The sequence below is a fragment of the Bombus affinis genome, chromosome 16 (assembly GCF_024516045.1).
Source record: "Bombus affinis isolate iyBomAffi1 chromosome 16, iyBomAffi1.2, whole genome shotgun sequence".
Classification (NCBI taxonomy): Eukaryota; Metazoa; Arthropoda; class Insecta; order Hymenoptera; family Apidae; genus Bombus; species Bombus affinis.
In genome coordinates this window covers 7,964,251-7,979,058 of record NC_066359.1, presented here as the reverse complement: position 1 = coordinate 7,979,058, position 14,808 = coordinate 7,964,251, and the positions used below count along the sequence as shown (strand labels likewise).

The window sequence follows — 14,808 nt, the reverse complement described above, 5'->3', positions numbered from 1 at the left end:
AAAAGGAGAAGTTCACGTTCCATAGAATCGAAAATGAGAAAGAGAAACAGTAGAAAGAAAGAGAAAGGGATGGAAAGTGAAGGGTTGAGGGAGGTGGTGTTTAAAAGCATTGCTAATCAGATTTAATCGCGCGTGAACAACGCGCAGTTTTAGGACGAATATGTTATATATATATAAATATGAATATTATAAAATATATATATATATTAATATTTAGATTTATATTATATGTATAGGGGGACGTGTTGACGTATATTGCGATTGTGGCAACGGCGGGGTATGAAAAAAAGAAAAAAAAAAGAAACGAGTGACACAGGGGACATTTGCGTCATTTTATTACTATTATTAATAATTCATTACCATTACCGATTATTAGCGATAAAGCAAATATTTCCGTTGAATATATGAATTATTACAATTTTTAAACGAGATTATAGTATATGGATTATAGCAATGGGAAATTTAGCCCTCGTTATTACCGACGTGAACGTCTGATCTTACGCCTCTAATTATTGTCGGGTTAATCATCATTATATTTAATGGTTAATAGCGATTAAGATTTTGCATAGAGTCGAGGTTATTAGAAGAGGACGAGATCTATCGATCGTGTTTGAACGGTGTTTTTTTTCAGTATTAATCGAAGTTAGTATTCAGGGGATAATAAAAGACGTTGAAAATAAAAGACACAAAAGTTATCACCAGCTCAGATGCGAGTACAATGAATGAAATTAAGATTGAATGAAATAAAAATTAAATTAGAATTGGCTAATTGCAAAGAAATGTTGCGGGGAATTAATTGATTGAAAATTCGAACTATCGTGCACAACAAATTGAAAAGGGTTGTTCTGTGCTTCTCAAATAATTCCAGCATCTTTCCATTCCAACATTCTTTACGGTGGCCGTTAAAGACTTTATTTCTTAATTAAATTCTCATCGTTTTCCCATTATTTCGTATCCCACTTCTCTTCGAAATAATTGATAAACAATTTACAGCCAACAAGAAGCTGCAAGGTAGACTGTATACATTATATGATAATTAAGCGAACAAAAATATTTATAGTTGTCTAAGAAAGAATTATACTTTTTCCTCCTTTTCATAGATTAACCAGATAATTTTCATTTTTATTCGCCACTTTCAATTGATACATGTACATACATAGGTTTTCTTTATCGTAAGCTTTTTGCGAGATCAACACAAAGTATAATGATGATGTATTGTTAATTGACGGAGGCCTTTTACTAAGTTAGATTAAGTTTCTTCATAATGACGAACGAAGGGATGATAATAATGATTTAAATTGTATTTCAACGATTCAACTGTTTTTTATAAGCGTGATACATATTTTCTATGGGGAAACCGACGATGGCGGATGACGAAGAGGACGATGGAGAATGTTAGAGTTAATTTTCGATCGATATTAATTATTGACATGAATTATATATGCATCGTGTATTCCTACGTTTCATTGTCCTATGGCAGCCGGCATTATTTTGTAAAGAAGAATAAAAATAAATTGACAAATGTACAAGTATCGCTCGACTAATTCTTTTCCTGCATACCACGAATAAAAATATCTTTGTAAATATAAACATATGTCGCGAATAACTTAGTGACTTAACATCTGTTCGATACGAGGAATAAATTCTGAAAATTTGTGGAATTTAAATAAAAAAACGCAAGCGACTATTTCTTTATTTCAGATGCTTTATTAATACATCAAACATGAAAATATCAATCAAAATATAGAAAAAATAAAATCTCGTATTACGATACGTATAATTATATGCTGTAAACAACATAATGAAGAGTGGGAATAGCAGAATATTTGATAAGGGTAGGTTGATAATTTGAACTCAGAGGTAGAATGTTAAGAGGTGCGATTACGTCTTTGGGTAGATCGGTTGATTTATCGTGTTTTTCTGATTCTGCTTGTTCCTTCATTGACGCAAGCAATTCTTTCGTGTTAGTCTGTTCGCTATTTTGAACAGACTGTTCGTTGATCTTTGAAGCAGCGCTCGCAGAAGTGTTGGAAGAACCTGTGACAAATGGAAAAATCTTCGATTGCTTAATTAATTTTTTAATTCTTTTCAAATGCGTAAATCTTTATTATGTAAATATACTAAGAAGTTGGTTTTGATTGGAATTTACTTCGATATGCGTCTTCTTTAACAACAAAAGGAACATTATGGATCGAGAAAAATGTGAAAGTGTAATTAAAGGCTGATGACAGAGTGATCTTGAAAGATCATTGGCACCGGAACCAGAATGACCTTCGCGAGGAATAAAATATCTGCTCGGTATATTCTTACGCCTTAATCTGATTTCGAGATTCTTTAACGAGGAAAGAAAGTAATTGGTTCGTTCTTACTTTTCGTTTCTGGTGCCTATAAACGTGCAATCTTAACGAGAACCATAATTTATCGATTGAGTTATAAAAAAATGGATTAAGTTATTTGTGTAAGAGCTTGTTTATGGTTTGTTATTAAACATTTGTTTATTTCTGCTATGCTTAATTACAGAAAATGTAATTTTGCAAAAAGTGTGTAAGATATTTACCTTCGACGTTTATTGGTGCTCGTATAGAGTATGGATCAATCAAGAGATTTCCTTGGGAAATTTGGAAGACAGGTACCGCGGTCTGTTTGATTATTTTGGACGTCGTTGGACTGGTCGCTGATTTGACTGAAATCTCAGCGTTTTTATTCTGCGACGATTGCCCTTCAGACTCCATCTGACTCATTAAAAATACGTGTATAATATAAATTAGTTAGTTTAAAAAAAATTGTTATTAGTATTAATAAAAGTTAATCATACTATGTTCGTTTGCGATTGCTCTTTTTCATTCGACTCGATAGTCTTCCTCTCTAATTGTTGCAATCCTTGCAAAAATACATTCTTTTCCCCTATTTTATATTCTTCCTGCGCTTTTTCAGATATTTGAGGAGCTGCAGTTCGAGCCAAGAACACGCCTTGCGTGTTTTGTGCCTGAGGGAATCGTAATTAATAAAATTGAACGAAAATTATCGAAAACATATCAAATGTTAGTAATACCAACTAATTGATGATTAATATTCAGATCCTAGTAATATCTGATAGTTAATCCCCTTAAATGTAAGTAGTATCAAGCAGCTAATAGTATAAAATATTAATAATATTACATCAAAAATTGATAATAATATCAAGTATTAATAACACACTGAATATCTTTAATAGTAACAAATATTTATAACAAGTTAAATTAGTTAATAAGTAGATTAATTAATAGTACCAAGTATTAGTAATACGTCAAAAAATTATTACGTACACAGAATTGTAACATATTCGTGTTATTACCTACTGTTATATGTTCCTACGATACCCTTAATTCTTACCGGAAGTGGCGCCTGGGGTAAATTGGTAGCCGCCACCCGGAAACCATTTTTACTGTCAGCAGTGTACTGGGTTGTTTGAATAAAGCCTGCGTCATCGACGTAACTGTAAACACCTCGTGTTTCGCCATTCAACGTTCTGATTTCCGACCTTGCAGAGCCTGGAGCACTATAGCCAAAACTGTACTGGCCGTAACTGTCCTGATACCCCAGGATAGGTGCAGTCGGCTTGGCCAAGCCGAAAGAAACGAGAGAACAAGAGAAAAGAAGGACCTGAACACAGATTATTCAACGATTTTCATAATTTCACAACAAGCAATTAATTCTTATTTCGTATCATCGTATTACGACAATCGCACTAATAGTGGTAATAGCCAGACCACGAACAAAATTCTATTAATCACGTTTAAACTTCCCTATCAGGTCGAGCAATACGTTCACTCACATTTTCTTGAAAGAGCAAATCAAATAAAATTCTATTCAGTCAAAGAGTGCCTTATAGATTTTTCTATAGATTTCCAACCCGTTTCTTCGTAAATTTATATATTTAATACAGTAAGAATAAAATAAGCGTATATTTATTTACGACCTTTAAACGATTATTATAACATTGTTCGAGCTAATAGACACTGGTGAAAGAACGAACTTATTACTCGATTCGATTATTAAATCCGATTATTAAATACAAGAATCCACTGCAAAAGATCCAGCACGCGAGTTACCCAACTCAAAAATCACTGTATAACGTGAAATCAGTGTAATTTATAAACATATTACGTAACAAGAAACTAATCCGAAACCACGATCAAAATAACATCTGCGAGCAACCCAAAGCTTGAGAAACACTGCTGCAACCCCGTAAGACCAGCCCACTTGGCCGTAAAGCGAGCAAAGCAACCACCGTTCCATTCACCCACGCAATCACACGTTCTTCCTTACGTATACGCTGTTCATGGCGATTCGATTCGAGTTCTTTTAAATTTCGCTCACGCATCCGCCACTTTATATAGAAAACACGCGAGCCTCGAGGGTGTTACCAGCTCGGGTCGCGGAAACGCGAGGATCGGAGGTGCATGAAACTGGTCACGCCTGTCCTCAAGGACTTTACCGCCTGGAATCCGGCTCTTGAACATTTTCACCAAGTATTTTTTTCTCGGTTAGAAACCTGAACACCCAGCTATGCCCTAATATGTACGATCTTCACGGTCGCCTCGCCGCAGAGATCTGCCAAGAATCTTCCATTCACGCCGTTTTACAAAATAATACCTGGATAAGGAATTTTTATGACGTTACGCAGACTTAGGAAAGTAGATAACGCCTGTAGATGACTTTCGCGAATACGTTAGGCGTGTTATGCGAAACATTTTCGATTTTTACTGTTGGCACTGTTGCGGGTAGGTTCTTCACGCATTTATGGGAAATTTGAAGACGTAAAAATGAATAGAATACGGTACGCAAAAGATATAAAATATACGAACTACGGTATGGTATGTTGCGTTGTAACGTGCGTGGATTGTGTAGAGCGCAATTCGCAAGTTGAAAATTCTATGATGTTCTCTCGATAATATTTTGTCTCTGGAATAACGTTTACGTATTTGTTTTTACGCAATGAACGTGTAATGTATTCTTTATTTAATATAAACTTTACTCATACTATTAATAGCGAAAAGATCGTTAGACAGCGAAATAATATCTGTAATTCCAAATTAACAAAAGGTGGACATCTGTAATAGTAAAGGAATTACATCGATAAAAGGAATAGAATAGAAATGTTTTCATAAATTCCGTTTGCAACAACGAGACTAAATGGGAGAAACAGAATTTTTATCAAGTTTCAAGAGATAGCCTATTAGAAATTTCATCTCATGTATACGCAAAAGGAAACATCCGGTTAATAATCTTCGACATTAACGTACGAAGAAAAAAGTTAATGAAATCATAAAGTGCATAATAGTGTTGTTGCGAAAGAATAGTAATTTTGTGCGTGGAAGTATCGCAAAATCTCAGTAATTGCATCTCATTAGTAAACCTGATACGTTCTTTAGCTGTGCAGCCTCCTGTTAACTGGTTCGCGAACAATTTATTTTATATGCATATCGAAAACGTGTTTTACATTAATGAGTGCCATTTTACACGCTATAATTGGACACCTGTTCCATAAATGTTGGATTACGTTTGTTTGGACAATCGGGATTTGGCCAATTACACAAAATTTCAATGTTTTCTATTTTCTAAATAATTTATGTATATATACATACATATATCGCAATTTTTTATTTAATATATTCGTTATACAATTACCACATTGAAGCTATAATCGCAGGTACCGATATAAATGTATAATTTTATAGCCATTACAAAAATTATACTTTTGAAAAAACCTGAAAGCCAAATCTTGTCGAAACAGAAATAGAACTTAAACATTTGCAACATTTCACAAAACTGTTTTATAGAAATTTTGTTTGTTTGCTATAAGAGCTATCGCCTTGTAGAAAGTCGTTGGCTCCGTTACACCTGTATGCTCGTCTCTTCCTCTATAATCGTTCAGTCTAGCTATTTGCATACTATCCTCGACCCAAATTCGTTGCAATCGATCCTGACGTGACGAACGCATTCTACTTCAAAATCGCCGCGACATTAATATGTATCGATTCCCCTCGTCTATCGTGACAGAATGAAACTGGATGCTGGAATTTTTTTTCTCTTTTTTTTTGTCGAACAGACGGCGAATTTAGTGCCAGTTGAAACGTAAGAGGCAATTTTTAATTGTTTATGCCATTACCATCAATTACCGTTTGCGTTTAAATCTCTAAGTATCGTATAACAAATATCCGTATAGTTTTTATGTTTTCTGTACTCTCGGATCAAAATTGATGAATTTAAAGTCAGAACTCTGAAACGTAACTTAACATTAAAGACAGAACTTGGATTCGATTAAAACAAGAATTTGAACTTCTTCGAAATTCTCTTTATTAATCCAGTCTACAATCGTCGTTCATCCCCCTTATGGCAGTTTTAACAATCTCACCACCCTCGAAGATCAATCAACATCGAAAGAGCACATTAAACGAAAAAGCAACAAATGACCAGAACGTCAATTTCCATAGCCCAAAACGCATACATGAGAGAATGACATAACCGAATAACAAACCGTAAAGCCAACTAATTATAACGAATCTAGAATTAACGAAACAAGAAAAATATGTCGCAGAGAACACCGGTAATTGTAAATCGTTCGATCCATGCGCTATGTTTCCCTCTTTACTGTCAACTATGATACTTATCCGCTAATTATTCACGAGTGGTCTTCCATTTTATTTTGATTTAACACGTTCACTGCTAAGTACGTGTGATACATTATCCTCTAAACACATAATTTCCATAGGAAAAGCTGTGTGTGTCTGCTAAACTTTACGTTTACGCAATATGCTCTGTATGAATTATTATGAATAGATCGTGGATTTTTATGCATTTACGGCAAATTAGAAAGCGTGGAACTTCATAAAATTTGTGAATGCACATTATAACGTATTATATATCTTTTTAAAAAATAATATTTTTTAAGTATAGCGCTTCTTTAAGTTTGTTGCAAAAATATTCCATTTTTAAAATTATATTCTCGCAAATATGAATTTGCATAAAAATCCGCAATCTAATTATGATGCTTTTTCAGAAATTTGCGATTCCTCGTGATTGTTTTTACCGAATCTACGCGTGGACACGGTGAACGTGTTAAATGACGATCAGATTTTTAATAGACGAGCCGTCCATAGGCGAGGGCAGGGCCAGCAACAGCGAGAACATCGGCAGACTTGGCAGCCTCTGTGGCCAGGTTCAATTTCTCGTTAAGATGAGCGGTTGCATGGGCGACTTTCGCCACAGCCACTTCCGGCGTGTCCTGCACCCTTCCGTCCGGGCCAATGGGTGCACCAGGGACCACCACTGCGTTGCTGGCTACTAATGGTACGGTCACTGTTCCTGGAGCAGCAGCGACTATCGTCCCCGATGATCTCACCGCCTCGTTCGCCAGGTTAATCCTCTCGTTGATCTGAGCTGCTGCGTGGGCTGCTTTCGCTGCTGCTACCTCTAGAGTGTCTTGCACCCTTCCGTCGGGACCTACTGTTGCTGCTTGCACCACTGGGGCCACTATACCGCTGGCTACCAGAGGAACCAGTGGTCTGAAAGAAGGACTTTTCGTTCGAGATAATTGTTTCAAGATGGGATCTGAAGTTTACGTGATAACCCAAACTCCAAAGTAATTTCTAAAACATCGAAAACAAATCTTTAAACTCCCATCAAAAACTTTCCTTAGTCAGATAATCCTAAACATTTTTCTAACTTCCAATTCCTAGAAAAATCATCTTTTAAAATTCCCAAAAAGTCAAAACCTCTCTAATCTCCAATCCCCAAGAAAATCGCCCGTCAAAATTGGAAAAGAATCGTGCGTCAACCCCCACCCCAAATTCACCTGTTAAGATCCGCAGCGACAGACCTGGCCGCCTCGTTTGCCAAATTAATTCTCTCGTTAACCTGAGCGGCAGCGTGCGCAGCCTTGGCGACAGCGACTTCTGGGGTGTCCACCACCCTGCCATCAGGTCCAAGCGGAGCGCCAGGTACCAAAACGTTTGGTGAAGCAATCAACAGCGAAGATTGTTTAACCTGAACCTGTTGCAGGCCTGCTCCTGACCTGGCAGCCTCGTCAGCAAGCTTCAATCTCTCGTTGAGGTGAGCAGCCGCGTGTTCCGCCTTGGCAACAGCAACTTCTGGCGTGTCTAGGACCCGGCCATCCGGTCCGACAGGAGCTGCAGGGGTTAAAGTGGCGATCAGGGGCGCGGACAGGAGTCCCGGCTTGGCCAGGGCCGCAGAAACCAGGCCTGCCAATAGCAAACCGGAGACTGGTCCCATGACGATCGTCGCTTTATGGTGTTTCAGAGGTTCAGAGGCTTCCGAGTGCCGGCTAGTTTCAAGAAGGGATCGGCGACAAGTCGAGTTGTCTGATCGATCGTTTCGACTGGACCGTTAGGAGATCGTTGGACGCGCTCGAGACTATGAGACGCGTCGTCCTAGATCGGCTTTTATAGCTGTTAGATCGGTATAGTTGTATAGTTGGCATTATAGATCACGTAACGAATAGGGTGGATTTTTCGAGACGATGGATCTGGACCACTGGGCGCAGACTGTTTCCGTTCCCCTCCGGAGCAAGGTAAGCGTGTTTGTAAAACGAGTAACAGGCTCTGCGGGCGGACTGCTCCGCCGTCGTAGCCGAGAAAAAATGATGGGCTCTCCATTTTCGTGGCTCTCTCACTAGCGCGGGAAGACACCCGATCCCGTAGTCATCTCTCCGCGCCTAGCCTGGCCATGGACACCAAGGGCGATGTTGGCGAAGGCCGACGATCGCGTAACCGTCCCTCGACTATCGGTGTATCGGCGATAAGCTGTCGCCAGGTTGCATCACGTAGCATGATTTTTTTATCCGTGTAATGGACTCTTGCTACGCGTGGATTTTAAGGTGAGTTCGGGGGAGTTGTATTGAAAATATTATTTCTTTGTTTTCGTAATTGGAACAAGCTGTGATGAAAGGTTTACGTGCTCGATTAGTGAATTACTTTTTACTTTTCTTTATTTTTTAACGTCTTTGAGATTGTTCTCGAGATTGTTTATTCCTTTTACATAATTTTAAAGGTAAAATAATTCATGAAACTTAACCACTGCATTTTGTAGTAAATTAATATTGTTACAATAATGAGGGTATAACGCAGCGATGTGGTATCGAAACGTATAATAAAATGGAGCTGTAATACTATCTATAGCATTGGCATGATATTACCATATTATCGTCGCATAAATATTAACTTTAGGAACTGATATGTACTTTAATTGAGAGATTATTTCAAACCTTTCTTATAATTTTTTTAACGCACAATTTTTTAATTTTATGATTAATATTTACTCGATATTCAATCGTTCAAAATAATGAAGTAGAATAAACATGTTTTATAATTGATAATTAGTAACAATTCATGTTTTATCATTATAATTAATAATCAATAAGTTATCAATTAATAAAGAAACACACTGTGTCGAATATACTCGAGACGAAATTTCTCAACCCGTATACACAATACGTTACATAATGATCTACGAGCTTCTACCTGAAACGTGACACTGAAACATAGTTTTTTACAATCACTTGCAACATATTATTTCTTATTACACATAGCGCCAGTAATCTCCTGTGGTACAAAAAAATTCTACTCCATTTCAACCTGACACATCAATATCTGATAATGATAAATACAACCAACAAAATGTAATCAAAAATTCATAAAATTGGTAACCGTGGAAAATGATCAAATTTTATTTTATTAAAGGTATTACAAAATTATTTAATATTTAATACAGTGATACTATAATTATTTGATATTTTCACGAACACGAGTAAAACGATAGAAACCAAAGAGAAATTTGTTTTATTTCCAAAATATTATAACAAGTTCTACTTTGGATATTTCATATAATTTTTGCGTATTTTTGTGCATTTTGAACTCTCCCTATCTTCCTAATAAACAAATAAATGCAATTCACGCGATACCAAACGAAAAATCTCAAACAGAAACAAACAGACGATTAAGATATCTCAAACTCGTTAATTTAAATAAAAATCCACCGATTCAATCTTCCTTTCAAACGTAACAAACAAAACCATAATTAAACTGTCTTATCCGCTTTAACAATCTGTCTCAACAGTTTAAAAATTCCAAATCCATTAAACCAGACAACGATCCTTAAACCTAAATTTCTCTTTCAAACCAACAAAAAGTTAATTAAAATTCCTCTACGCATTTCATTTTAAATTATCAAAGAAACTCGAAGGCCACTGAAGTAGGAAATCTCGCAACAATTCCTTAAGAAGTTCACCTAATCCATTAAAAGAAGAAAAAAAACGTAAAAAAAAATTGAGAAAAGGAAGAAAGGAACGTTGGAAGTGGTTCGATCAACGATTCGAGGGTCATGGAATAGAGAAAGACGAATTCCAATCGGATGTCGATCAGGACGAATGTCAATGTCAGGTATAGTTGATTTTATTGGACAGGGCGTCTCCCATCCACGCGTTCTCCCAGCGATGAACACGTGCCCCATGGAGCGAAACCTTTTCTCCCAGGTGCTATATAAAGACGAGGGGACGAAGTGGACACCATGAGACCGGACCAAGGCACCTTGGCGAGTACTGTACCTCGGATAGCGCGCAAGGAGCCACGTTTGTTTCACGAGATGAAGACCCTGGTGAGTGTTTTCTCGGCGATCGTTCAGCCTTGCTTTTTCTTGGTTACTCGTGTAGATTTTCTGCTTCTCTTTGTTTCTTCTATCTCGAGCTGTTTGAGAAGACACTTTGTAAAGATACCGTGGTGTGCCCACGACAATACCGAAACGTTCTTCTATCAGGTTCTAAATCTTAATCTCGCAGTGACAAATTTTTGTACGCGTATAAAAGTATCGTTAAATAATACGAAATTTAATATATTTGTTAGAGTCAGAAATGAGTACACGGTTTACAAAGATATATTCCGTGATATATATCGTGGTTTTTACTATTAATTCGTGTTCCTACGTATTTTATATGTTTTCGATCAATTTTCAATTTATGTTTGACACTTTTTTCGTCTCTTGTCGAATTACTTTCATGTCTTCGACATGTATACCCACCTTCGACTCTCATTATTCTTGGGTTTAATTGATCAGTGTGTAAATTCCACGCTAAATACAATAGTATACAATAATAAATACATGTGAAAATAATATTTTTAGCAATCAGTAAATTTAATTAAGAGTAATCAGAATTAGTATATTTTCTAATCGACAGATATAATATTTATTATGTTTACTGTGACGATCTTAGAATTGCCTATTTTTGAATATATTCGTAAGTTGTTTAAACTCGGAAATTTTTAAATTTGAATATATGCGTATGATATTATCAAATTCAAAGTCAAATAAAATCCTTGCGACCCTAGAAATCCTAAAACACTCATAGTCAAAACAATCGTGTATTTCACACTGCGATATAATATTATTTCAAGTAGTATGAATCGGCAACTTTTTCAATTCCAGATTGTTCTCTCCGCCGTGTTGGCAGCAGTATACGCGCGTCCAGGCCTTCTGCTGGCGCCACAGGTAGCAGCTCTAGCGTCGCCTGTTACCATCACCAAACTAGTACCTGGTGCACCCATCGGTCTAGATGGCCGAGTCGTAGACACTCCGGAAGTGACTCTCGCAAAAGCAGAACACGCAGCAGCCCACATCAACGAAAGAATCACTTTGGCTAACGAAGCGTTCAAATCTGCTGATTTGATCGCTTACACAGGACCTGTAATCACCAGTAGCCTGCAACCTGTGGCTGTTGCAGCCAAAATCGTTCCTCCAGCTCCTCTAGGACCCGATGGCCGCGTTGTCGACACACCGGAAGTCGCTTTAGCCAAAGCGGAACACGCTGCTGCTCATATTAACGAGAAACTTGAACATGCTGCTGAACAAGCATCGAAAGGAAATTTGGAGCTTCCTGTGGTTTTGTCCACATACTCTGCACCAGTTATTCAAAAGGTTTTGATATAAGGACAGGGCATGACTGGCTGGATTGTCTTTTGTGGCGATGTTGGTTACGTGGAACACTCATTTTTTGTACATAATTGTAAGCTGATTAAATAAAGCGATATTTAAGAATATAATGATCATCACATGGAATTTTTAGCATCTTTCGCTTGTTCTTTCCTTCACTTTGATCTGGAATTTGCTACTTTGATGTTCAATGGGTTTTGGTCGAATTTGTAAACTTTTCGAGAAGTTATGCTTATGTAATTCATCGAGTAAATTTGTTTTATATATTTCATTAAGGGATGAAATATGATGATACGTAAGGGGTAGGAATATTTTATCAATGGATTTTCTTATATATTTAGCGTTGTAATTGTTTGAGATCGTTATTTCTTCGACATACCACGATTAATCTATTACGTATAGAATATTAAATAAAATATCGCCTCTTAAAAATTATACGTCGATGGACTGGTTATTTTTTATTTATATTTATATGAGAAATAATTAATTATAAAATCAATCAATAAAATGTTAATGAAAAAAAGCTCAACCGAACGGTACTTAAGTAATGGGTATGTGTATGAAGTTTATTACTTTTTGAAAATAATGTTCTAAATAGATGATAAATCTTTATTCATTTATTTAAAATAAATGTGTCTTTTGCATAGTCGTGTTATATCTTTCCCTCTTTTCCCTGCTCTACCCCATCTTTTACGTTCCGTATCTCACATCCTACATCTTGTATCATAAATCCCACTACCAATACTCCAATACCTCCAATACTTAACAAGGTAAGGTAATTTTATATTTCCTATCTTCACTCCTATATCCCAGTATCCCTAACCCACATCTACCATCCTAACCACGACACCGCGTCTCTATTCCATATGCACCTAGCGTACTTTATTCTATAGCACATTTTCCACATTCCTTTTCCCACATCCTATGACTAAGATTTACGTTATGTTTCAAATCGTATAACTCATTTCCTTTGCCCCTCATTTAAAGATCATCCTACCAATTTCTCAAACCCGCTTTCCATACCCCAAACATCACAAGTTCCATATAAACTGAAAAAATATACTTTAAGTCGACGGATTACCTTTTGCATTAAATGTAAAATGAAATTTGTTACCCGCAATTTTCCCACAATACCCACAATGGGAAATTTGTTTGCCATCGAATTTCATTTTGTGGCAGGCGCTATTTTTAAGCAGGCGTAGGAAAGTTGTGGGCTAGAAATTATATTCTGTGGGAAAAATACTTTTGTGGGTATTTTAATTATTTGCTCCATCGTTTAATTTGGTAATGGGGTGCGTTACGCAGTATAATGCGTGGATGTGGAGTGTCAATTTTGATTTGTGCGTATTAGAAATGGGATACACAACGAAAGACTGAGGAAATGAAATAAGATAGGTAAGGAATGGATTAGCGTCTCAGTATCTCCAATATTCTTATCAAATTCTAATTAAATTTGTTTCTTCCTCAGCCATTTACAGTACGCAACTTTATTCACATACCACTTAAAAATATTAGCAATATCAATATGAGAAACAAGGAAAAGCGGAGGACGATGTACTTGTGTCTACGTTTTCTTTGCCTTTCATATTCTAAATTTGAAACTAAAATTGAAATATCTTTTAAACTAGACACTCTGTATCTCACCTATCTTAATACGTTTTCGTGAAGAATTCGAAAAACGCATCGAATGGTTTATAAAAGATTATAGGGCCCCTTTCAAAGGAAGAGTACATGAATCGCGTTAAACGGTGTAAAATTTTCCTCCTGGGACAGAGTTATAGCCTAGAAACATGCTGTATGTAGTAACACTATCATGCACAATTTTATGCTACAAAAATTTCCAAACTAAAATTCTCGGATGATATATCGGACAGAAATGATCATAAATTCAGTGAATATCGACTCGCAGCTTTGTCGAAAGCTAAGTAATACCGCGCATACATTTTCCATGTATTTCTCACCCTTCGTTTGGGAACCGCTGTTTCACGCCGTTCCTTCGTCAGGATATCGAGGAATACGAGGCAGTCAAGGTCGCTACTCGAGCCTTTTCCCGCGCCCACGAAGAGTATTGTCCACGTAAGTGCACGCTCCGAGACGTAGAAATAAATTCGATCACTATTATCAAGAGACTATAACAACGACATGTTCTTACGATGGCAGCCACGAAGCTCACTATCGTGTTCCGATTTGTTCAGAAATATAAACCTTTAGAAATCGTAGAATAAATCGGCAAGTTTCTTAATCATAAATTCTATTTAGTTAGATAAATTTAGTTAATAGTATATAATAATATTGTAATTACACGTATAATACACTGATGCTAATAATTTTGTGATACTTTAAAGTATTATATAATCGTACTTAAACGAATTAGAAAGTAAGTAAATACGGTAATGAAGTTGTTAGAAAATGTTATGTTTTTTGGTTAAGATAAACACACAATAGACTTCCGGCTCCAGAGAACCTCGGAAAGAGTTCAGTGTCCTTCGAGTAATACTCGCTTCAAAGTCACGAAAATTACGATATTCACGGTCAACGAGTTTGTTCCTCAATCACGGGGCGTGCCTCTAAAAAGAGACTATTACGATAGCTTATCTCGATCGAAAGAGGACTGGTTATTTACTGAATCCATTGGTCCAATAATTTCCCCGATCATTTTAAAAACATTGTCACAGACAAAAACATACGATTATAAATAAAAGAAGATTTAAAATTTTCTAAATTTTTTAGCGTTCTACGTATAAAACTTCTAAGAGTTTCGACTGTAAAATTTGTTTAATAATAAATAATTATTAAAGTAATTCTAGGAATTTGTTACTTAATTTC

At 36.4% G+C, this 14,808-nt stretch overlaps 3 protein-coding genes across 3 annotated transcripts; 1 reads left to right on the top strand and 2 right to left on the bottom strand.

Moving 5' to 3' along the window:
• Nucleotides 1–1,773: 1,773 nt before the first annotated feature.
• Nucleotides 1,774–4,355, bottom strand: LOC126925562 (uncharacterized). Its single transcript, XM_050741245.1, has 5 exons — nucleotides 4,309–4,355; nucleotides 3,373–3,642; nucleotides 2,816–2,986; nucleotides 2,558–2,732; nucleotides 1,774–2,037 (listed from the first exon to the last, which is right to left on the bottom strand). Exons 1-5 carry the CDS (start codon nucleotides 4,321–4,323, stop codon nucleotides 1,781–1,783), a joined length of 888 nt encoding a protein of 295 aa, XP_050597202.1. The 5' UTR covers nucleotides 4,324–4,355; the 3' UTR covers nucleotides 1,774–1,780.
• Nucleotides 4,356–6,315: 1,960 nt separating this feature from the next.
• Nucleotides 6,316–8,393, bottom strand: LOC126925902 (cuticle protein 18.7-like). Its single transcript, XM_050741904.1, has 2 exons — nucleotides 7,838–8,393; nucleotides 6,316–7,547 (listed from the first exon to the last, which is right to left on the bottom strand). Exons 1-2 carry the CDS (start codon nucleotides 8,272–8,274, stop codon nucleotides 7,121–7,123), a joined length of 864 nt encoding a protein of 287 aa, XP_050597861.1. The 5' UTR covers nucleotides 8,275–8,393; the 3' UTR covers nucleotides 6,316–7,120.
• A 2,099-nt stretch (nucleotides 8,394–10,492) lies between these two features.
• On the top strand, nucleotides 10,493–12,623 carry LOC126925905 (uncharacterized). The gene is made up of 2 exons (XM_050741908.1): nucleotides 10,493–10,653; nucleotides 11,479–12,623. Exons 1-2 carry the CDS (start codon nucleotides 10,567–10,569, stop codon nucleotides 11,977–11,979), a joined length of 588 nt encoding a protein of 195 aa, XP_050597865.1. The 5' UTR covers nucleotides 10,493–10,566; the 3' UTR covers nucleotides 11,980–12,623.
• The last annotated feature ends 2,185 nt before the right edge of the window (nucleotides 12,624–14,808 follow it).

Excerpts from the sequence above, each read along its gene's own strand:
- LOC126925905 (XM_050741908.1), top strand. The coding sequence starts at position 10,567 with ATGAGACCGGACCAAGGCACCTTGGCGAGTACTGTACCTCGGATAGCG. Across the intron at positions 10,654-11,478 it reads TTCACGAGATGAAGACCCTG|ATTGTTCTCTCCGCCGTGTT; the intron begins GTGAGTGTTTTC and ends TTTCAATTCCAG.
- LOC126925902 (XM_050741904.1), bottom strand. The coding sequence starts at position 8,274 with ATGGGACCAGTCTCCGGTTTGCTATTGGCAGGCCTGGTTTCTGCGGCC. Across the intron at positions 7,548-7,837 it reads GTCGCTGCGGATCTTAACAG|ACCACTGGTTCCTCTGGTAG; the intron begins GTGAATTTGGGG and ends TCCTTCTTTCAG.
- LOC126925562 (XM_050741245.1), bottom strand. Across the intron at positions 2,987-3,372 it reads TACCCCAGGCGCCACTTCCG|GCACAAAACACGCAAGGCGT; the intron begins GTAAGAATTAAG and ends CGATTCCCTCAG. Across the intron at positions 2,038-2,557 it reads AGCACCAATAAACGTCGAAG|GTTCTTCCAACACTTCTGCG; the intron begins GTAAATATCTTA and ends CATTTGTCACAG.